General features: G+C 44.3%; 2 protein-coding genes across 2 annotated transcripts in view; both read right to left on the reverse strand.

The window, feature by feature from the left end:
- The window catches only part of LOC133166056 (receptor-type tyrosine-protein phosphatase mu-like), a 110,891-nt gene extending 97,135 nt beyond the window's left edge, over positions 1 to 13,756 (reverse strand). The window contains exon 1 of the mRNA XM_061296042.1: positions 13,472 to 13,756. Within this exon, the coding sequence (XP_061152026.1) occupies positions 13,472 to 13,544 (73 nt within the window). The 5' untranslated portion in view covers positions 13,545 to 13,756. The remainder of the gene's footprint in view (positions 1 to 13,471) is intronic.
- A 1,808-nt stretch (positions 13,757 to 15,564) lies between these two features.
- Positions 15,565 to 17,385, reverse strand: LOC133165664 (leucine-rich repeat-containing protein 30-like). The gene has a single exon (XM_061295496.1). It carries the CDS (start codon positions 17,258 to 17,260, stop codon positions 16,361 to 16,363), a length of 900 nt encoding a protein of 299 aa, XP_061151480.1. The 5' UTR covers positions 17,261 to 17,385; the 3' UTR covers positions 15,565 to 16,360.
- Between the last annotated feature and the right edge of the window lie 6,938 nt (positions 17,386 to 24,323).

Here is a 24,323-nt window from a genome sequence, read left to right on the forward strand (position 1 = left end):
TGTCTATGATCATAAAAACACAAAGATGCCATATCAAAGGACTAAGGGACCTTAGTCTATGTTGGTCATATACACTCTAAAATCAACAAATGAATTGTGAACATATTCAAACTTACTAAAACAGACTTGTTAAATAAATTGTAAAGGTATTTGGGCACACAATTATGTTTGCAAGCATAAAATAACTGCAGAAAATGATTGTCCCCACTCCCCCGCCCATTGATTCGAGTCCCACTCTCGCCTCAAGGTCAACCAAGTAACCAAAACTTACCTTTCCCTAGCTAGGGCGAAGGCAAAACACACAGCGGCCATAAATAAACACTAATTGGTAGCTAATTTTCTTAGCTCTTGCCTTGCTTGATTCACCGCCTTTGGGCTCAGTAATGAATTATTCATGGCCGTGGCAAAACAGCTTCATGTAGACCCCTACGAGGCAGCGCACATTCATTACGGTATCACGTTGCGCGATTCCAGGCACCGACGGCTGGTATTAGAATAATATGCATATTGGGTCCTCTTCCATTCTTTTTCCCGGAGCGTTTGGCAGGCCTCAATATCGCTTCCGCTGGCAGCCTCAGAGAGGGATGTGGCGGCCCTTGCGGCTGACAAAACCCCCTTGTTTGGAGGGAGGGTTGAGAAAGAGGGGAGAGGGGATTAAGTTGGTGGTGGTCACGCTGGCGGGGGGGGTCGTGTGTTCCTAATTTCTGGAGATCCCTGAAGGCACCGCACGGATGTCTGTGGCTGGGTATTGCTGCAGAACGAGCAAGTGAAGGGTGTGTGGCCCTAAATGTCACTTGCGAGTAATCTAACGCTGCTAAATGGCAGGTGGCTCAGTGTGAGGTATCCGTTGTTCCGCCGGAGACATCCCGTCCCCGGAGACTACCAATGTCGTATGCTCAGGCGGCGTCGACGTAAGCGTGATGACAAGATGGCTGGCGTGAAGTCCCATGAAAAGATATAAGGAAAAAAAAAACGCGAGGGGGATGTACTCACTTCGCTGAGAGCGTTCATTCTATTCCTTTTTCCACAAGAACAGTGAAAGAAAGAATTTGAAGCTTCAAGTGCATTTCAAGCAAGATTCATGTCGATTTCGAGAACTTTCAGCACGTGGGTTCTTCGTCAGGCAAGAATTTCATGTGCGCCATGCAAGTAATGAGTAGTCCTTCACAAGGCTCTAAACGCTCTTTTGTTCTGTCAATTGCACGCAGTTGACTCCACCGGTTCTGCCCATCACTTGAAACAATCAGATGCCGTCGGTCTGATTGCGAGCGAGGTGCCGAGTGGAATTACTCTCAGTGCAAATTGGACTTCCCAAAGTGCGGCTGGCAATATTAGGCGGCGTTAGCGTCAATGCGGGGGCCGACGGAGCGGAAGCTGGCCTGACATCGGGCCCCGAAAAGACAGTGAGGTCGACTGATTAGCGGAGGAATTTGTCGCTTGGCTGCTGAGCGTGTGGTTGCTGATTTAAGGAGGCTGTGTGTTCAAGGCTGCTGCTCTTAAGTCTTTTGATTGCACGGAGAAAATTACATCTGAGATGGCACAAAGCCAATCTCAACATATTACAGAGAATCTTCAAAGATGAAGTCCATTTTTTTGTCCTGTGTTCTATTTCCTGATCTAGAAAATGTTTAAGATCCAAATCACGGATTAATCGAAATAAACAATCAACAGGTTAATTGGTGAATTGAACAAATAATTGAGAGATTAAATATTAATAGCCTACCACAGTGCTTCTCAAATAGTGGGGCCTGGGGGGGCGCGTGTGACCCTGGGGAACAGGCTTTTTTTTTGGCAGTACTAGAATAAAGTGTAATTGCGCATCTTCACAGCAGGGGGCAGTGGCGCTCTCATTGTTACTTCTGTGAAGTTTGCGACAGTGCAACATTCTACGACTTACAAGACAAGTTAGGATAGTCACGGTGGGGAGGGGGGGGGCGCGAATAGTTTTCTTCTTGCTAGGGGGGGGCGTAACAGAAAATAATTGAGAAGCACTGGCCTAACATAAAAAATCTGAACATGAAACGCTAATTTTCATCCTTAATTTGACACTTCATTCGTACCCTGAAACGAAAACCTCATTTGAAATGCAACTCCTGATTTAAATGCATACTTATTTTCGACCTGAAGCCATACTTGAACACCAAGTCCTTTCTTGAAACAGTATGTGGGGTGAAGCATTAATTAAGCGTGTTGCTCGCAGCAGCTGGGCACGCGGCCACGCAGGCTAACGTCCGCAATGTCAACGCACGTCTGTCTCCTGGCTCATTTCTAAGAGACATCCAGTCCAGCACGCACGAATGGCCGAGCTCCTCAGAGTGCGAACGTTACAAGGCATGACGGACTCAACCGGAATGATGAAACTTTATCCTTAATTTGAATCCCAATTTCCAACCCTTCCGTTAAATTCTACTTCAAACTCTAACTCATTCCAGATCAAATTCTAAAGAGTCTTGAATCCCAAATCCAATTGTGCCACTTGCTGCATGTATTATCAAATCCAGCCCGAGAGTTGAGTCCCATTCACATTGAACTTCTGACAACGATTTGAACGATTACAAAGCAATCACAGATCCTTTCTGAGATGGGAAAATTACCTATAATGTTGATGACGCCTAAAAAGCATTTGACACATCTTAAGGGAAATTGCCGACCTGCCATAAATATGGTTAGCGCTTTACCCGAGAATCGGCAAACACCTCATTATTTCACTGGCACTCAACGTGCACGAATGTATGCACCAAAAAAAAAGTCATAATTAATAAACAATCCTAATCCATCTTTTTCTAGACTCAGGTGCCTCGGGACTAGCCGGGCCACCTTTGGGGATTGCATCCAATTAAAAATGTGCCGCTCAACCTCGACCAACCAGGCCCGCCTCCCCGTTTCATCTCGCGGACGAGAAAATCACATATTTTCTTGTTGTCACCGCTGACTGAGTCTCTAATTACGCACTCACGCTTAATCTCGTATGGAAATGTCTTGTGTCTTCTTTCATGTGCACATGTAGAGCAGGGGAGGATCACACACGCACGCACGCACACACGCACGCACGCACGCACACACACACACACACACACACACACACTAGGCCACTTGAATCAACTTCACTAACAGGATCTTAAGGCCAACATTTTCGTTAAAGAGGCACAATGGACAGGAATTAAACACCTTGTAGTCTCAGGATGCGAAAATGTAATGTTGGTTGACTAGCAGGCGGAATGTTACAATGGTTCCAATGCTAAGGTTCAAGGCTGCCTTGGCATTTCCCAAACATCAAAACGCATCGAGATTCTTCATGTTTTTCTTTCTGTGGCCTTTCCTGTAATTATTGGTCCATAAGATACTGGCATACTGACACATTGTTTGCACCTCAGCGTGTACGGGCCCCGGCGGTTAGTGACTACATGTCGACTTATTATCCAGGATGTGACAGGAGGCGACGGCGGCCCAGTTGAAACCGAGGGCCCGGCTAATTGGTGCCACCACCACGGCCGTGGAGATTGAGCTCGGCACAAACCAGATTGGCAGTCTGGACTTTGCGCCAGTAAATTAAAGCCCGTCAAATTCATTTGTAGAAGACAGGAAGGCAGGGAGGAGGATCATAATCCCACAAAGGCATAATTTCCACCCTGGTCATGCAAAAGAATGATTTGCAACAAAAGCTTTTTTTTGCCTTCTCATAATGCTGTAACTTGTGAACTAACTTTCCAATTGTTAGCCAGAGTATTCCCCAGTATTCCTACACCTTCATTTCAAGATGCCAAAGTTTGATTCCTACTTCGTAGCATCGACATTTATAAACATGAAAAAAAAAAGGTTTTGGGGGTACAAATTCAGTCAGAGTCCCCAGCATCTTTGCCTGAATAAACTGGGCTGCCTACCTCCAGCTAGAATCCTATTATGACTAATTCCACATTAAGATCGACTAGGAATGGCAATAGGGAAATCCGTGGTTAGCCCGGGGAATCGCTCAAAGACTTAGAGGAGGAAAGGAAAAGATATATTTACATTTGAGTCAAGCCGAGGCTCCGGCTGCGGGTTAAATAGAGGGAAAAAAATATTCATAAGGGACTTCAAAATACTTTAGCTTTCAGAGAGCACACCAAGCAAAATACGATGGTGCTCTCAAAAGGCCGCTTTAACGGGCTTTCTTTCAGTTATGATATGTGACGCTGGAGTGTAGCCAAAGTAAACTAATCCTGGAGGCTATGTGTATTAACGTAATACATATCAAGTAGGAAAAAAATTTGTGAGTCAAAACGTAAACCATAATCAAAGCATGAAATAAAGAACAAATAAAATGTGTACTGTAGTGAGGTAGTAAAAACACAATTATCAAATGGAAAGTAAATATATAAAAGAGAAGTAAACATACTACCGTATTTTTCGGACTATAAGTCGTGGTTTTTTTTCATAGTTTGGGTGGGGTGGCGACTTATACTGAGAAGCGATTTATATGTGATTTTTTTCATAAATTTTCAAAAATGATAAGCCGATTGAAGACTCCAAATTGTCCCTAGGTGTGAGTGCGAGTGCAAATGGTTGTTTGTCTCTGTGTGCCCTGTGATCAGCTGGCAACCGGTTCAGGGTGTCCCCCGCCTACTGCCCGGTGGCGGCTGGGATACGCTCCAGCACTCCCGCGACCCCCGTGGGGACTAAGCGGTTCAGAAAATGGATGGATGGAATTTTCCAAAAGTAAAAAAAAAAAGTGAAACCGCAATAAACGAACCGCGATGTAGCAAGGGATTACTGTAATTTGAATTTCAAGTGACGTCAGCAGCGCGGCGCAGCGGTTGTTTACATAAAGGACAAAGATTCGATCACGGGATGACGAAGAGGACGAAGGGCCCCACGTACTACCGGCATCATTAGCGGCTTTGTTTGTAAGTGACATGGAGGACGAAGAGTTTGAAGGATTTAAGGATTTGGAGTGACACAGAAGGTTTGAAAAACTATTATGGGTTTTACGCACGCCCAGTCCTACTCTACGGAGCTCTCTTTCATCTCCGTGGATGGAAGTCGGGGTCCGGCGCTCGGCCAGGTGGCTGTCCGGGGACGGTGGATGGGGCTCGGACATGGCTTTTACGCACGCCCGGTCCTACTCGATGGAGCTCTCTTTCACCTCCGTGGATGGAAGTCGGGGGCCGGTGCTCGGCCAGGTGGCTGTCCGGGGACGGTGGATGGGGCTTGGACATGGCTTTTACGCACGCCCAGTCCTATTCTATGGAGCTCTCTTCCACCTCCGTGGCTGGAAGTGCCACCTCCGAGGATGGAAGTCCTCGCCGCCACACGCCTGGAAGTCGATGCCATGCTTGGGTCCCTGTACTTTAACACTACAATATAGTTATATACTAGATCTGTGGAATAACGACGAGGCTGACGTCAGGGCGCACGCGCGGCGTTGTTGACAAAGGACGAGGAATTTGATCGATGGATTTAATGATTTGGAGAGACACAGATGGTTTGATAATATTATTGCTTATATAATAGTTATTTGATAATTTATATATCGTTATATCGGCCTGTGGAATATTTTGAAGTGCAAGCGCCGTCAGCGGCGCGCACCCATTGTTGACAAAGGACGATCGATGGATTTAATGAATTGGAGTTTTATAAACATGTTATTTCTGTAATAGTTATTTGAATAACTGAATTTTACGTCAGGCCCGTTCTCAGCTCTTCGTTTGTGTTTATGTCACGTTAGCATACCTATCATTTAGCCTGTTGTTGTTCGTTCATGTCTGTTCTTGGTGTCGGATTTTGCCGAATAAATTTCCCCCAAAATGCGACTTAAACTCCGGAGCGACTTATATATGTTTTTTTTTTCATGCTATTGTGCATTTTATGGCTAATGCGACCTATATTCCGGAGCGACTTTTAGTCCAAAAAATACGGTAAATAAAAACAAATAGAAAAACTTGGATAAAAGTTTCAATTGAATATGTGAGAAAATTAAATTCAAAAATTAAAAACAGATAAAGTGACAACATTTAATATGAATGTAGCAAATTTCTAAAAAGTGGTAAAAAAACCTTAAAATAAAAGTTTTAATTAAATATGCGAGAAAATTAAATCCAATAATTAAAAACAGATGAAGTGAAAACAAGGACATTTAATACAAATGTAGCAAATTTCTATAAAGTGGTTAAAAAAAATGTTAAGGTAAAACAAGTGTTTTTAGTAAGCTTAACAAATATTACGCTAAAATGTAAAATATCAAATAGTGAAACAATAAAAACGTTAAACACAATCAGAAAAGAAAGAAAGGAATTAAGATTGCAACACACGTTGAGTAAAAAAATAAAACAAGCGCAGACTGAAGACAATGCAAATTAACCGTTAAATGTCACCTTTTTGCACCCTCTTTTGTTTTGTTTACGCAGATGCACGTTCAAATGTGTTTCAACTTTTTTTTTTTTTTACGCTCACGCCGCACGTCACATGACTCCGGCGGCCCTGTAATTCTGCTGCGTGATTACAGGGTGGGAGCGCAGCATCGGGCCAAGCCTCATCCTTCCCTCGTTATTGTTTGGCCATGCAGCTGTTGGTCGTCGACAAAGTGAGTGAGACTTGGCTTGCTTGGGAGCGCCTTGCTGACAAAAATTAACTTGACACTGACCACCCGCATTATGAAATACAGATCCAGGGATTAAAATAACTATTCTCTAATGAATGGGACAGCAGGCTCACTTGTAATAGAGAACGCTGTCATTTATTGAGAGTTTCCTGTCCACTTTAGTAGAACAGCTACAGCCCAAGAATAGAGCCGTGAGGCACTCCTTACTGAAATACAACACTTAGCAACATAAAAATTAGATGTACACTATTATGCGAAATTATTGGGTCGCATACACCGTACTAGCTGCATGACATGCCTGAAGCAATAACAAGGAGTCGGTCCCGCTTCGGCAGATAAAACAGCTTCAACTCTTGTGACATTCTTCAAGATTTGGGGCTCCATCTGTTTTGCCCTTCAGGCTCAACAGCAGCTGCTTTGTGCCAGAGGAGGTTTGGAACCGTGCGGCTATTGAGCCATTCAAGGCTCGGAGTCTTAAACAGAACACTCGGTGACACACAACACAAGTTGGTGTACTTGGCAGAAGCAGAAATATAAATCTCTATTTTGTTGATTTTCTATTGAAGGTTTCGTTATCGTTTGACGATGAATAGAAAATAGTCAGATGACATGTCGACACAAAGGCGATGGTGTTAGGAAAGTGTGGTCGTTGAATTGAAAATCAGCATAATTGTAAAGTTATTCACTTGCATTTTCCAAGGTTGTCTGCGCCTTTTAGTAAAGCAAAAGAAACTACAGCAGCAAAGCAGACAAATATCAACGAGTGACCGTCATAAAATGGGTTCTCATTTATCAATTTGACATGACAAGAACAATTTGAATGTCAGGCGGCAAAAGTAGCAATATTAATATTTCCGTATACATACTGCACCATGACGCTGAAAGGATCAAGCAAAAAGCAGAATCAGCATTTATTTCCTGGTCCAGCTCAGAACTTGCCAGAGACGGAAACTGCCGCGTCTTAAGTGCCCATTTCGGCTTCGTATTGTGTCTGACATTTGTTTGTGCGTTTTTTTTCTTTTTTGCTTCTACTGCCCTATTATTTACTATGTCCTTCTTAAAGGGAGGCAGAACAGTGGCGGAACACAGCAACTACTAAAAGCAGAGAGGTTGAGTGGCTCTTTACAGAAAAACTGTCCACAGAAATAGGAAGCAAATTCCCAGCCACGGGAGAAAAATCTGAATTATCGGTCAATTATGCTTCATGTGTGCACTCTCATAGAAATATAGGCTTTTTTTTTTCATTATTCCTCTCCTTTACTCAGAGGCCCCACCGAGGGCCTATTCATCCTGGGGGATGGCTTCATTATTGAACAATTAAATGGTCAATAGGTGGAGCGCCGGGCAGCCTTTTTAGCGCAAGGGCAAACGGCCCGGTGCAAATGGCTGACGAGCCAGCGAGACCCTAATGCATTAATGAGCGAGCGTGACGTTCGCTAATGTGACGGCAACAGATTCACGCTGACAGTAATGGAAAATTTTGCCGCTGGTTACACTCATAAGCGCACACACACAAAACTAGCCCAGCCCCCCCTACTTCCAGCGGATGAAGGAGGCGGAGTTCACCTTGCCTGCTGCCGGAGCCTTGACACATGCTTAATAAATAACAGGAGACAAGGTGGAACAAGCAGTAGCAGCGCACCCCTGCCCGCCCTACATACATCCCCCTAGTGCCACTACTTGCACTGCGACTAGTTAACAGCAACACTGGCAGATTTTTGGCAAGTCTCCCTCCAGCAAGTCTCCTTCTTCCTTTTAAACCTTTTCAACATCCTGGAAAAGTCAGTTTCCTCCTTCTCCTGGTCATCATCATTAATAACAATGGAGAGCATTAATTAGTGTACTTTTACTCAACACCATGTCACCTACGCTTTACACGGGCGCGCTTGGCTGCATCCCAACTTGTTTTTCGCACCACTTTTTTTTTTTCCTTACAAGTGTTGACGCAATCGCATAATTGTTCAAGCGTGCCTAGCAGACACACAAACAGTCCCCGCGCCGCTCGCTTCATTAGATGGCCCCTGCGTCGGCCCGCGTGCAATTCATTAGTTTCCACCACCCCCTCCCTCCCTTCCGCACTCCGTAATTAGAGCGCCTCTGTTTGTCCGGCATCCTTCACTCACTCGCATCATCTCAAGGCCAATTATCATTCCGCGGCAACAGCTCCCTCATAACGCCGCCACCGCCAACGCCGCCTTGAGAGTCGACTTCAAAACTATTATGGCCTCTCAAGAATGTAAATAAAATGGCTGGCAAATCAGCGGCTAATGATCGAATGTGGAGTGGCACCCTCGGGACGCGTGAGATAAGGACTGATGAGTTTGTGCCACGCTTGCTTGGAAGAGCTCAGGATAGGGCCGCTCTTTTTTTACACCACCACGGCTATTTTTGGATGTTTTTTTTTTTATGGCGCCCAACTTCACAATGTTAGTGGCTTGTCTTTTCTTTTTAGTGCAATACAGTAGAATCTTTAATTTGATAGTAAAATATGGAATTCAACCCCAAAGATGAAACCTCAAAGGGCTGCTGTGTTGGTTGTCACAGGAAACAAGCATGATGTGTACGGTGTGGGACTATTTTCAAACGGGCTTGGGTGGGCCTCAGTTTTCTTAATTGCAACGTTCTTCACTCTTCAGTGATTCAACCACAAAATCAACAAAATAAAGTGGCCATGTTTTACTGCTTGGTGGCATAAAAAATATTTTTTTCTGCCTAAACGGGCTGCTGTCATGATTGAAATGTGAAGTGAGCAAAGTTTGGTGTGGGATTATTTTTCACAATGTTGTATTATTTTATTACTTGGTAGAAAGAAAAAAAAACAGTACTTTTAAGTACAGGTGCAACCAGTTTGCATGCCTAAAGAGGGCGGATGGAAACAGGAAGTAGACAAAAAGAAGCAAATTTCAAGGAAGGGATATTTTTTTGAAGCAATGGATTGGACTACTTGGTAGCAAAAAGCATTGTTTCCAAATCATCCCACATCAAACTATTTCCAATTTAGTTCCACACTTATTTTTCCCTGTTCAGGTGGAAAACCTTTTGCGGCAATAATAATTGCGTGTTGTGCTTTTTGCTGCTGCTGTGTCACAAAGTACTTTTTCTCAGAAACAGCCTCGCAGAAAAAAAAAATAATTCCTGTTTTGATCGGTACTGCAGGCCGTTGAGGCGCCAAAGTGCTTGGTCCTTGTATTGTATTGTATTGTAAACCAGCATTAAATTTTCCTTTCTTCCTGCTTGGATCACTACAGCAGCCCGATTAGGCGACAAACTGAGTGTGCCCGTACTAATTTCGTGTCACTTTTCTTTTTTGAAGGAATAGCACACCAAAACACAACTCGAGTTTTAATCCTCTGTTTGGATTTGCTCACATTGCACGTAACTCACAGCAGGTTTCTCAACCTACATTCCCAAAAATTCCAAACTAATTTGCCTCAAATCCACTTTTTGTATCCCGACCTTCAAGCCAGAACACACTTAGGAATGGTGAATGCGATAACCACCGCCACACGATTACAATCCTGTTTGTCATTCAAGATTGAGGCATCAGACACGAAATAATATGCAAATTCAACTTATTTACATCCTGAGTGTTTCTGTTGGGCTTCTCCACGTGGTTTAAAAAATAAATAAACATTAGGCTCCCCCGCCAGTCGTCACATCAAAAGACACGTTTAGTAAATAGCAGCACTTAGCATTTGAGAAATTTTTCAAATTTCTCCTCAGGAAAGGAAATCAAACAGTTATAATCAATGTCATTTTTTTTTTTGGGTGGTGAGGCGGGGGGAAGGCACACCACGAACAAAAAAAGAAAAACTGCTTTCCATCACCTTCATTACCATCAGAATAAAAGTGTCTGAGAAGCAAAGTTAGCAAAGAATGTAGACACCTCGCTGGCTGCTTTGTACAATCATCAATCCTCCAACATGGTTGGGAGGGAGAAAAAAAAATCATGCATATTTAAATTAATTCTGTGATGGCGCCTACAAAAGGAAGCTGCCATCCGTCAGGACACCTTGCAGAAAAACTCTATTAAATCGGAGTCAGCTGGGGACCGGGGAGAAAAAAAATGAGTGAAGAACTAAATGATTGCTTCCAATTAAGTTGTTTATCTCACCGAGGAACGTCTGTGCCTGCTTCTCTTTGGTCCGAGTGCGCACGCCAATCAGGCCCGACCGACTGAGTCACTCAAGAATGACGAGCCGTGATCGGCACATGGCTCGTCTCTGGAATAAGGATGGGCAACGCAACAAAACACAAGTCTCTCTGGAATTGAATGTGATGGGTCGCAGGAGATATCATACACGTTATGGAGAGCGAACAACAAAAATGAATTGCTGAAGGAAGTTTTGTGCATGAAAGTTACCCTCCTTAGCAACAGGAAGCAGATAAAACAATTAGTTAAGGTTTGAGACGAAAACGAATTGCTGTGGATCTGTTCGAAAAGCAAGATGCAAGATTCAGTGAAGGATTATTTGGAACAAATTTAGATATTTACATAAAAAATGGATTTCACTACTTGGCAACGGAAAGAGAGGACACAGTACAAGCCCAATGAGTTAGCTGTCCAAACAAGCTGCTGTGGACATAAAAACAGGAAGTTAACAGAAGATCTAAGTTTGGTGCTGAATTAATTTGGCCCCAAAAATAAATATGCACTCTTCGTCCACTGCGGAGGACACAAAACAAGCTCAACCAGACTGTCATTTAAACATGCTGGTGTGGAACAGCAAGGAAACAGGAAGTTGGTTTCACAACTTGGCAGCACAGTGGCCACAAGCAGTGGGGTCATTTCGTACCCAAATCACCTTTCAATTAATATTTAAGGAATATTCCATAAATATTGAACAAATATTCGACTTTTGCCTCTCACGCCATGACAACAGTTTATGAAGGGCATTTGGACACTGGACAAATTAGGTTAGCGCTAGCTAGCTGGCACTACAGGATACAAATGGATTAACAGGACCAAAGCAAAACAAAAACCCTCCTGCACAACATTGCGTATACTCATAGGGTGTTGGAATAAGATGGATACAATTACTAGCGGTCTGCTTAAATGGGCAGCAGGAGAGATGTAAACAGGTAGTAACTACAATGAGAACAAAGTTAAGTGTGGAATTATTTAGCAAAATGGCGCGCTGGGTAGCACGTCCGCCTCACAGTTAGGAGGGTGCGTGTTCGATTCCACCTCCGGCCCTCCCTGTGTGGAGTTTGCATGTTCTCCCCGGGCCCGCGTGGATTTTCTCCGGGCACTTCGGTTTCCTCCCACATCCCCAAAACATGCTTGGTAGGCCGATTGAAGACTCCAAATTGTCCCTAGGTGTGAGTGCGAGTGCAAATGGTTGTTTGTCTCTGTGTGCCCTGCGATTGGCTGGCAACTGGTTCAGGGTGTCCCCCGCCTACTGCCTGATGACAGCTGGGATAGGCTCCAGCACACCCGTGACCCCTGTGGGGACCAAGCGGTTCGGAAAATGGATGGATGGATGGATGGATTTCACTTCTTTGTTTCAGAATGCGGAGTACACAGAGCGCAAGCCCAAACAGTCTCCCGCCTAAACGGGCTGCAGTGGCGACTGAAGAAGCTTTTTTTTTTCTTCGCAAAAGCCCATCCTAGTAGAGACATCAGAGCAAAAAATATTTTTTTTTCAGGAAGGAAAATGCTAGCTGTCGTATGGGGGAGAAAAGCAAGTCCGACACAACAAGTGATTTATTGTTGTCTCCGAGCATCCCGGGAATCAGAAGACAAACATGGAGGATGGGGAGGCGATGTTCGGAGGAAAAAGAAAAAGCAAAATAAAAAAGAGCAACAAAAGGTTAAATTTGAAGATGATTTCTAGGGGCTGAAACTGGGGAGGGGGGGGGGGGGGGGGGCAAGTGGACCAACACTGTGCGTGATCTGATTAGCACATGAGCTGTTAGCACGTCCCCTCCATAGCAAACACTCGAGCCCGCCGTGCGGCTAATCCGTCACCTCACAAGGGAAAGAGTGAAACATTGATTTCTTCCTGGTTTACATATTTACACACACACACACACACTCCCTCACACACGCGTGTGCAATTAGGAGAGCGTTTATCGACAGTTGCAGCACCGTTGGGAGCCCCCGCCAATAAATCTCTGCACCCTCACTAAAGTAGGACAAGATGAGGCACATTTATGTTGTGTGACTGAATAAGCGCTACTTTTTAATAATAAAAAATATTTGATAATTTAACAAGACTTTGTTCAAAGTTTCCTTCAGATCTGCATTCTCTCCATCTATTGATGCTGTAGGCGTGTGCAATATCGCCCTCAACAGCACCACTGCGGGAGTGCTTCTTTAGTCGGTCAGCCAACTTTTAAATAAGAGCTTTAAAACATATATTTGGGAGATGAATCGATTAGATGGGTCATCCATTAGGGTTTATCAGAGGCTAAATGGATTAATGTGCTCATCGGATGTCAATATGAGCCCTTTCAGGACCTTCGGGCATTATAATACTGCGCATTCCCACAACTTTCTCCTCTCCAAATCAATTTTACATGGAAATTATTAGACTGGCATGGTAAACAGCATCAAAACATCGTGAGAAACAAATTCGTTGCCGTGAAAGCTGACTGTTGCATGAAATAAATCCAAATGTTTTAGCTCGACTTCGGCTTTTACCTTCTTATTTTCGCAGGTGACACGGGGAATCCGTTTGAGGTTAATCACATTAGACAGGGCAACTTATAAAGATAAAGTTAGACGCACACAAACACTGAACTCCCTCAACTTGACCGTCGCCCGGTGACCGTGCCCGGTTACAGGGTCGCACCTGTTCGGAAGCATCCACGTATCAAATCAAATTATCCTAATAATTGAAAAAAAAAAAAAAATCTGCGACAGTGTATGTATCAGGCGCGCTGACTTACCTTTAAAAACTTCTCCCCGGGCGGATAGCAGCAGCGTGAAGGTGGCAAACCACCAACCGACAACTTTATCCATGTCGACCGCTCCGAGGCGACCGCGGGGTTGGCAAAACAAAACTCTTCGGCGCTTGTCTCGCAAGTTGGACGGCTCTAATCCTTAAAAATAAATAATAAGGACAAAAGAAAAACCTCCTTGGTCGTCCCTTCTTATGCTTTGTTTATAGGCGAGCTGTCGAAGCTCCGTTGCTGCTGCTGCTGATCCTTCTCCTCCTCCTTGTTCCGCGTCCACACTCGTAGGAGGACCGTGAGTGAGTCGATTGCACACTTGCGCGTGGATGGAGTGAGTGGCGCCTTGGCGCCTGTGTACGGGCCCAGTGGCCGGGAGAGGGCGTGTGTGAGCAGGGTAGACGGAGAAGTCAATCATCCCAAGCAATAATTTAGTTTTGTGGCTAATGAATACAGTTGTCTACTAATATAAGAGGAGATTAATTATCGTTTAAAATGGAAAGTGATGAGTAAAAAAATATATACGTCACGGGGTATGACGTCATAGAAAAGAGCAACAAAAACATGGTCCACCCTGTGACTGCAGATTAATAGAGAACAGCCTGTATTATTTGAGGTTTAAAGTAATAACGGTGAAGAAAACATCAACTTTAAAAGAATAAATGTGCTTATTAATACAGAGGATACTATGTGTCACTAAGCAGGCATGATTTGTAATTGTTTTGGCCACTGCCTCTTTGTGCATTGTCATGCCTACAGCCCTCAAAATGACAAGGAATGTACAAAAATACCAACTGGAGCACAAATGTCTGCTTTATGCGCCGCACTGGCCAACATCTTGTGCAGCTGAACCACTGATATTGACATTGACATCATACAAATCCATACTCCTTTATCATATTTCTCTCCACCAACAGCGACGCAAAATCCATTAAACAGACATAATGAGATAAATGAGAGGGAGTAGTTAAGTGTCAACCTTGTGATTTTTGTCAATAGGTGCTATTGTGAGGTTTCTTCAGTGTCTTGCGGAGCAATGGCACAGTTTCATACTGAGAACGGGAAAGAGACTTGCTTTTTAATTAACCTCCTTGATTGTCAAAGGCTCTGTGAGGCACTGATGAGCACATCCAATGATATTACTGTTTTTTTACGTCACCTTTAAATTTGGGCTTGTTGAAGATGATGATAACCATAGAACAGGAAATGAAACCTACCATGACACAAAAAATATTCTTGACTGTTACAACAGCAATATTCATAATTACTCCTCAAAATTGGAGGAAATAACAAACTAAAGAAATGAGGTAGGGAGGACAGACAAAATCAGCAATGAGAGGGATCCAAAGAAAACTAACATTAAATTTTAGCAGGAAGAAAAGGAGACTGAGAATTGAATGTGTTGCTGTTGGACTGTAGCAAGTGAAATAATCACGTATTAATATAGTCCGAATTGCCACAGCAGTAGCAATATGTGTAATTTAATTACTTACTTCCAAAATGGTCACTCTTACATATTTTCTGGCTTAATAATGATCTAAGTGCTGTTTATATCTCCACTAAAGATGGTATAGTAATGATGTTTGACTCATCCTTATTTTGATGGTGATTGTTTTCAGTAGAAGCTGACTATTGGATATGATCTTATAATGAGGATGTTTCTTTGCTTTTGTTTTTCTCCATTTATGGGCAAGGAACCATCTACAGTCACTTTGGTGATGTTTTTCTACATGGGAAAAAAAAGCGGTTTACTTTTACAAAGGTCATGTTATGTACTCCAACAAAACTTTGGATTTTTATTAGTATTTATTATTATTTTATTTTTGTTATGGAAATTCAGAATGAATCAGCCCCAGGATGGAGCAATGTGAGACATTGATTTATGTAACATTTAGCCAAAAGACACATTTGTGGTCATGTGACCAGGACGTGATCTGGCAGCTGCGCTGTGTTTTAAAATCTTGTTCAGCATTGTCTGTGTCAAAGAGGGAAGACTCTCCTTCTTTGACACATGAAATAACCAGTAAGCTCCAGCAGAGGTCACTTCTTTTCTTGGTGTTGTGCTGAGAATAAAGACCAGAGAATCATGGAAAGTTTACAGTTGATCGTGTTCTCGAAACTATTACAATGGTGATCAAATATTTACAGAAATAAATAAAGCAATAATATTACAAGCAAATATTGAAGTGAATAAAATCAGAACCTCAATGGACACATTTGTTGCAACAACAAAAAACTGGATAGTGACATGAAATAACCAGATGAGTAATTTTTATTTTTTATTTTGCTTTAATCCTTCAAACAAAATGGTAAAAAAAAAAAAAAACAACCTTAATTCAAATGTCACAATGTGATGATAAGCCTCCTGTTTTATTTGAGTATTTTACTACTTATTCATAATTAACTTCCCAGCACAAATGTGTCACTGACAATTCCATTACGGACTTTTAGAAATCCTTCAGTAATGCATCTCACACTGGAGGTATTTCTTGTCAGCTCCTTGTTGCATAAGTTTTCCCCTTCTGCTCTACTGTTCTTTCCACTGGCTGATCCCCGTGACCTGAATGCAACAAACCATGTGTGCTATCCACCTCTGCACCAACCACTCCCCACTAATCAGCCTCCAAATGTGGACTTGTAAAACTTTGTCGCCTCCTTCTAACCCTTAACTGCGGATTACGCTCACACACGCGTTCGGCATAGCGCGCGTGTCGGCGGTTTGTAGTTGTTTATTTACAGCCAACGACACTTTAAATCTATTTGTGTGCTTAAAAAAGGCCCTGTGATGTAATAGTGATTGTGGAATCCGTGGTGGGCCGGGTATTTGTTTGAGGCGTGAGCATCCACGTGTCCGCCGTCGGCCGGGTGCCGGTCATCGACGGCGCCTCACGTAGGTTTGAGGTAGTTATACAGGGAGCTGAGTCCTCCTTGCAAAACCTCCTGAATGGGCTTGAGCAGGGGGTTATGTATGATATGGAGCCCCTTGTCCAGAGGATGGCAGGCCAGCCTCCTGAGCCGGATCAGCAGGTACATCTCCACTGGCACGCTCTGCAGTTCGTTGAAGTCTACATTGAGGAGTTCTAAGGACTCCAGGAAGCAGAGTGTCTTGGGCAGGGTGTGGATACTGTTCCCCTCCACGATGAGGATCTTGAGGTTTACCAGGTCCTGGATCTGGTCGGCGATGGTCTCCAGGCGGTTGCAGGCCAGGTGGAGGAAGACCAGGCCCTTCATGCTGTAGACGCAGGTAGGGATGTGGGCGATGCGGTTGTGGCTCAGGTTAAGCTTGGTCAGGTTGCGCATGGTTGCCAAACTGCCGGGCAGGCTGCTAATCTGATTGTTGGCCAGGCTAAGCACTTCCAGGCAGGTGCAGGAGCCCAGCTCCTCGGGCACCTCGCTGAGGCGGTTGCGGCAAGCGAAGAGCACACGCAGCTTCTTCAGCAGGCCGATCTCGGGTGGCAGGCTGCTCAGGTTGTTGCCCCACAGGTTGAGCACCACCAGGTTGTCCATCGCACTCAAGGCTGGTGGCAGCGAGCACAGGCAGTTCATGGACAGGTTGAGCTTCTGCAGCTCACGCAGCTCCCACAACTCGGCCGGGGCATCATCGAGCCCGCGCATAGCCAGGCTCAGGGTGCTGTAGCCAAAATGCACCGTAGCGTGTCTGCGGATTCTCTCTGCTGCCGAGGAAAGGCTGGTCTGGTCGCCACTCGTGCTCCTCCGGCCTCCTTGGCTCACACTCACCTCGCTTAGCTCCTTGTTGGAGAAGCCGTGAGACTGTTTCCCGCCCATAGCCACAAGACGTCTGCATTAGTCGTTGCTTGGGCCACACCGGTGGTGCTATCACCAAATCCTTCCTGAGTTAACTGGGCACTGCGGGGGGCTTGCGCGTGGTCTGCTCGTCACAGACACGGTGCTGGTCTTACAGGATTTCATTCCCCAGCTGGCCCTGTCATTTGTCAGGTCCACAGATAGAACCGTGCTCCCCACCCACAGTCGGGGGGGGGGGGGGGGGGGTTCTGTGTCAATGCCATGACCTCATGCTCAGACACTGGGGGCACACACGCCACATGACAATTTACATACTTGTGTTGAACTAGTCACCCCGTCCCTTGAAAACAGACCTTTTGATTTAAGTCACAACCTGCGACTGGACGTAATCTTTTGTCCGCCCTCTCGGATGTTCTCTTAAACCTGACACCAAGGAGGCAGCGGCAAAAGTCACACTTCTCAGAGGCATTAGTGGAGCCTCCTGCATGCTGTTTTTAAGCTCAAGCGCAAAAGGACACGGAACATTCCGCTAAGCTTCCTAGAAACGTTGACCGCAGGGCGTTGAGGGCAAGTCTCATGCTCGCGATTTTCACACATTATTGGGGAAAAATTGATTCGCTAAACGTGTCTTAACTTCTCTCCCATTTGTCATTTTTGGCATGGGTAGGTGTTACGATATGATTTGCCCCAAAACTTTCAAACCATTATTCATAATTATATTCTTTGTATTTTTTTTTTCTTTGGCAAGACTTGACGAAGATGATTCTTCCATCAGGATAAGTCACCCATCACATTATAGAACTTTTCAATTTGCTCGACATGTCTTGATCCCATTTTCTGGCCAACGCTACAGAACGGGGGCCACACTTGACATCGGCCTTAGTCATCGTTTCTGCTAGCGTGCACTAATCAAAAGAACTTGGATGACAGTTAGCAGCCATTTCCAACTCCCGGGTACTTTCTGCATCGACCCGCGGCTACATCAGCACTTATGAGTGACAGCTGGAATATTGATTTTGCTGAATTGTACATTAGAGACGGTTGGAGTTACAGTTGGGCATTTTAAAATAATTGATCGGTCTTTTTTATAATGCCGTGTCGGCGACTACAAACTGACCTTATGCCTTAAAATGTTTGTTGCTATCTAATATTGTTGCAAAATATCTCTCCGACATTGCCAATCAAAACCGAGGTATCTATGTTGAGACAGAATTTTAGTATCGGATCTCTTTTGTATTGGATTGATTGTCTAGTGAGTCTCCAATGGGTGAGACCATGCGGAGTCATTATAGTGCCACATAACCAGATAAGCCTTCACAGAATATCATTTTTGTCACCCTTGAGGCTACGCAACTGTGCTGGTTCTCATTTAGCCGCTAATGACACGTCATAATAAAAAGGTGTCTCGCAGATGCACGAGAAATGGTAGATCCCATTTTCCTGTCATTTAAATGTCAAGCTGTTTCCGCACATCTGTTCCTCCGGGGTGTGAGGAAAAAACGTGTCTGGGATAAAAGATGTGTTTTTAATGAAGAGTAATGAAGCCCGTGCTCGCGTTATGGCAACGAGTCGACTTGTGTCATTGCGCCATCTTTTCCAGCGTTGATTGAGTGCGCCTGCTAGTCCGACTTCCCGCGCCACCCCCTTTGGGCTAGCAAAGCCTTTTCTGCATATTTGATTGCATGTGATGCGAGCCTCATGTTGCCACCGCAGGGGTGCATCGGCACACAGCTGAGGTGTCATCTTTCATATAAATAGATGAGCGCATCCTGTCATGATGACACACTTATGCTGAAGAATAAGTAGATTGAATCACAATGGATTAGTAGCACAAAGGAGTAACTCAAAATCAGGACACCAATTATTTGAAAGTTACTTCTTAGGTGCTGACGTTCATGGATTGAATGTCAGTTCCAAGTCCACATGTGCCTACTGTGGTGTTCGGTGACCCCCCGAGTGCTCGTTCATTACCGTTGAAGCCTCGCTGCCACAAAATCTGCCTTGAGGCCTGTTGAAGTGTGAGAGGCTCCTGCCAACACTTCAGCTTTTAGTGTCTTTACATGACTCCCTGAGGGCCACACTGACGAGCAAGCAAGCCCTTTAGGTTGGAACACGAGGCAGGTTAGGGGTGGAAAGATGATGCATTTGCATGCCACAAGCCTCCGTGAGTATCAGGGCAATTAAACAGGGATAGTAGGTAGAAGTGCCCGAGCTGATCATCATCAATTATTCAGCTGGCGCATGTGTGACTATTGACACCGGCGGAGACATCTCCTGCGCTAATAGAGTGTCGCGGAAGCCAAGAATCTGGATGTTGGCAAATTTGAGGACAAAACCTGGAGGTGATGTAAAGCAGCCCGTCATGCTAACTAACCGAGATTGATGCACTGTTGCCTTGATGGAAAAAGGTTCAGGTTCGACTTACTTGACTGGGTTTCCAAATAGGCAACTTTTTCCGACCGTCCAAAATCAGTATGATACGGGATTTCCAGGGTCTTAAAATCGTGAAATTGGTTTATTAAAGTCTAAATTTAATTGTTGTTTTTTTTATTTTAGATGTTTATTAAAAACCAGTATGGTTTGGTAAATCTTCAAATATAAACAGTGTTTGGTTTTGAAAAAAAAACTGAGGCAATATTACGCTGTGTTTGACTAACTTTGAAGCCAGTCAGGGACAAGAGACCCGAAACAAATGAGATAAGCATCCTCCATGTTCTTGGAATATTGTTTTGCCTCCTTATCAGATAAGTGAAACTCCTGCAGCCTATTTTGTTATCCACTAATCTCGCTTCGGTCTGGCTAGCTATCTGTAGTTAGATATGTGGCCAGATACAAATGGCTAAACAAAGTGGGCCGACGTGATGAATGGACGATAACGACGCCCAGGGGAGCACGGGATCCAGGTTAACTCCAGCGTATCGAGATAACATCTGCAACATGCGCAGGGAAGCTAACTGGGCTCCAAAGTGGTTGAATCAAAGTTTGCTGAGGCAGCAGAAAGGAAGACAATGTGGCTTGGATGGCAACAGGCGGGTGATGAAGCACCGTTGAGGAAGCTAAATGAGTCCCACAGCCCTACTGTACTGTTAGCATAGCAGTTTATTTTGCATTTGATTTAGCGAATGCTAATTTAATTTGTTTTCAAATGTTAGCGAATTCAGTTCAGTCCATTTGATTTTCCATCCATCCATCCATCCGTCAATTTTCTATACCACTTGTCCCCACGGGGGTTGCAGGCGTGCTGGAGCGTATCCCAGCAGTGATGGGCCAGTTGGCGAGGGACACCCTGAACCGGTTCCCAGCTGATCGCAGGGCACACAGAGACAAACAACCATCCGCACTCGCATCTAGGGGAAATTTGGAGTGCTCAATTGGCCTACCAAGCATGTTCTTGGGATGTGGGAGGAAACCGGAGTGCCCAGAAAAATCCCTACGCAGGCACGGGAAGAACATGCAAACTCCACACAGGGAAGACCGGAGGTGGAATCAAACTGGCACCCTCCTAACTGTGAGGCGGACGTGCTAACCAGTGCGCCGCCGAGCCGCCCTCCCATTTGATTTACCCAATGCTAATTTAATTTGTCGTAAATTGTCTTTGTTTATAAAAGTTCGCAAGTTCAGTTCAGTGAAGACTCTCATTAAAACTGTCAGAAAATAAATGCTGAAGATTTCGTGACAACTTTGTTTCTCCACTAAGCCCTCCTACCATTGCCTGGTTCGAAAACTCTGAGTACATTCCTGTAAATGATCACAAATGTAGTGACTCTGCTACATAGCCGGGCAGCGGGGGTTAGCTGGCCGAGATTTACTAATGAGCTCTGAAGCAGCGGGATGGTACTGGGAGGATTCCCGGTTTGAAAACGGCAGCTGAGGCTCCGCATTAGATGTGCTGAGCCTGTACGTTGACAGTGGTTGGAACGAGGCCTTCAGTTTACGTCAGATGCGCTGGACCAAGCTATATTTCAACTGTCTCATTTCCATCCGTTCCGGTTTCACGGCGGATTATTGTTCTGGCGCGGCCGCTTCATACAATGGGATGTGACAATGCTCCGTGCTGGAAAATGATGGTACTTGCCAGAGCGTTTCACTGCCATAAATGTTTCTCAACACGTTGATATGGTAATCTTTGACTTTGAACTGGACCGACCTCCTACAGTCGCACCTTGTGAGAGAGCCTTTTCAGGCCTGCATGAGTCTGGACCCTAGCCAACTGTTCAAATCCAAACAACCTAAAAAAATATATATAGACCTTTGTTTAAAAAATAATAATTGTGTGTGTTCAAGGAAAACAGCAGTAGAGATTCTTTTACTAGCAGAGTACCGTGCACATGCTGAGACGTGAGCGCCTTCCTCTGAGTTAAATATGCAATTCTGTTTTCACAAGCGTGGGTCCAGGTGCCCGTCGCTGGCCCCGGTCCAGCTGGAGGATGTGGCCCGTTTGCTTCGGCTGGCATGCTGGCTGGCATACTAACGGAGTGTGACAAGGCTCCAACTCCTGTCCACCAGAAAAGCATGACTACAGGATTACGCAAGACTGTCTTCCACTTTTGAGTGGAGATACATATTAGGGGGGGTTATTGGCTTTCTCAAAAATGATTCCAGTTGGAACTAAAATGTGGAATCACACTACTACAGCCCAATAGTTATTTTGCCTATCTCTGAAAATGGAATGGAAAATGAAGATAGCAAATCATCAAGCGGAATTGCGAACTTCCAAAGAATTTAGTTTTGTCCACATGGAAATTTGCTTATGTTACCTAACAAAATGGAGAACAGCAAAAGGATTACCGTAATTTTCGGACTATAAAGCGCTCCGGAGTATAAGTCGCACCAGCCATAAAATGCCCAAAAATGTGAAAAAAAACATATATAAGTCGCTCCGGGGTATAGATCGCATTTTGGGGGGCAATTTATTCGACAAAATCCAACACCAAGAACAAACATGAACGAGCAACAACAGGCTAAAGGATACGGTATGCTAACGTGACAAACACAAACGAGGAGCTGAGAACGGGCCTGACGTAACATTCAGTTATTTTAAAAAAACTATTACATAAATAACACGTTTATAAAACCATCTGTGTCACTCCAATTCATTAAATCCATCGATCGTCCTTTGTCAACAATGTCGTGTGCCGCGCCGCAGTTCAAATTATTCCACAGGCCCATACAACAATATATAAACTATATTTTAAATAACTATCACATAAACAACAATATTATTAAACCATTTGTGTCACTCCAAATCATTAAATCCAACGATCAAATGTCTCGTCCTTTATGTCATCCTGGTGACAGAGGACATGTCCAGAAGATATGGGGCTTTAAAGTGTTAATTACTTTATTTGATTTTTTTCTCTAATGACTTTATTTATTTTTCATGTTTTGAATATGTTCAAGATAAAGATATCAAAGCATGTGAAGTGATCAACTATACTAAAAATAACATGTGAAATGGTCAACTATACTTGTAAGTAAGTGATGTGTTAATGATCAAGTAAAAATTTGTGAAAAAAAACATATATAAGTCGCTCCTGAGTATAAGTCGCCCCCAAACTATAAAAAACCCCGCAACTTATAGTCCGAAAATTACGGTAGTGTCACGTGCTGGCGCCACCTGTGACAGGACCACGCCCTCCCCTATCAGTGGAATCGCCGCCACCTGCCACAGGCTCATGGACAGCGCTATATCAACGCCGAGTGTCAGTCTGTCCCGTGATGTTGCTTCGCTCTCCGGTCCACGAGAAACTGACTTCCTTAAAGATTCGAAGATCCAGCAGAATAGCCTGTTTTCCCCAGCCAGATCGCTGCTCCAGCTCCAGCGCCAGCTCCAGCTACTCCCACCTTACCTCCGCCCGCAGTAAAGTCTCTGTCGCAACACACTTGGCTGTACTGTCCGATCCCTAACAGGTCGTTAAGCAAGTGGAGAGTCCGATTGCTTTTGGAGCAAAGTCCGATCTCATTTTTACCACAACAGGACCACGCTGACTTTTGTTTAGTGGTCTTAGATGAGTTTGTTTGGCCTTTAATTGTCTTAATCAGCCCATTCTGATTTGAATTTGTTAAAGGTTTTCAATCCCAAATCATCCTCATTTTCTGGCAATCTGTGTTGCAAAGATCTTAATGTATTATTTCACCAAGACTAATTTTAAGCCTTTTTATGACCGTGAAACAATCTTGTCACACACCTGTTGCTAGTTCTGGGTAGGGGGTATTAATTGTCGGGCCTGTGTCAGCACACACTAATCCTTGGCCATTATTACCAGCGTGACCTATTTCTGCTCATCATTTTGTGGATGTGTGGGGAATGCACTGTCGGTGCCCTACAGCTTTCTCCATACACTCTCCCCTTTTTTCATAGCCAATGTCATAGAGAACAAATGGCCTGCTGCTGACATGCTGATTTCTTCCCTCGTGTGCTGAGAAGCGTGTGTGCAGGTTAAACACTATGGCTTTAGGCGTTTTGGTAATTGAGTGCTAGAGGGGGTCAGAAAAATGACTTTTGTAATGATTGAAAATTAGCATGAGAAACATTGGGTCTGTCTTGCAAGTAAACGTCAAAAGAGCAATGCCATCCTCTCACCACCTTTGCCTGGTATTCCACCATCTGCCCGTCGGGTTTAACCCACTAATTGTGGCCTCACTTCCTCCGCCGTTGTCGCATGCCTGCGGCTTGATTTTCCAAGCCACGGTTATATTAAGAAGCGGGTGTTTTAGTTGAACGGACGTCATCCTATCAGCTGAAATGATCAGTTTGTGTGTAACGGCCGCCTGATTGATGGTGCCTGAGGTTCCTGTGGCCCTGGTGGAAGAGGCTTTGGCTGAGTTTGACTTCTTATTAGATAGTAACAAGGATGGAAGTAAACAGTAGTTAGGATGTGGGGTTGTCATGGAAATGTAAGAGGGATACAGTATAATCGTTTTTGGAAGAATGACTGGCGCTGAGTGGGTTGTATTTGAGATGTGTGATGCAAAGAGGACATCTACTGGCTATCTTCTGTCATGACAACAAGTGAACTATTTGTTCAGTTAGGATGTTCTTTGTAAAGTTGGTGTAAAAAAGCAAGCAAGAGTATTATAAGTA

Source organism: Syngnathus typhle, linkage group LG13, assembly GCF_033458585.1.
Source record: "Syngnathus typhle isolate RoL2023-S1 ecotype Sweden linkage group LG13, RoL_Styp_1.0, whole genome shotgun sequence".
Lineage (NCBI taxonomy): Eukaryota > Metazoa > Chordata > Actinopteri > Syngnathiformes > Syngnathidae > Syngnathus > Syngnathus typhle.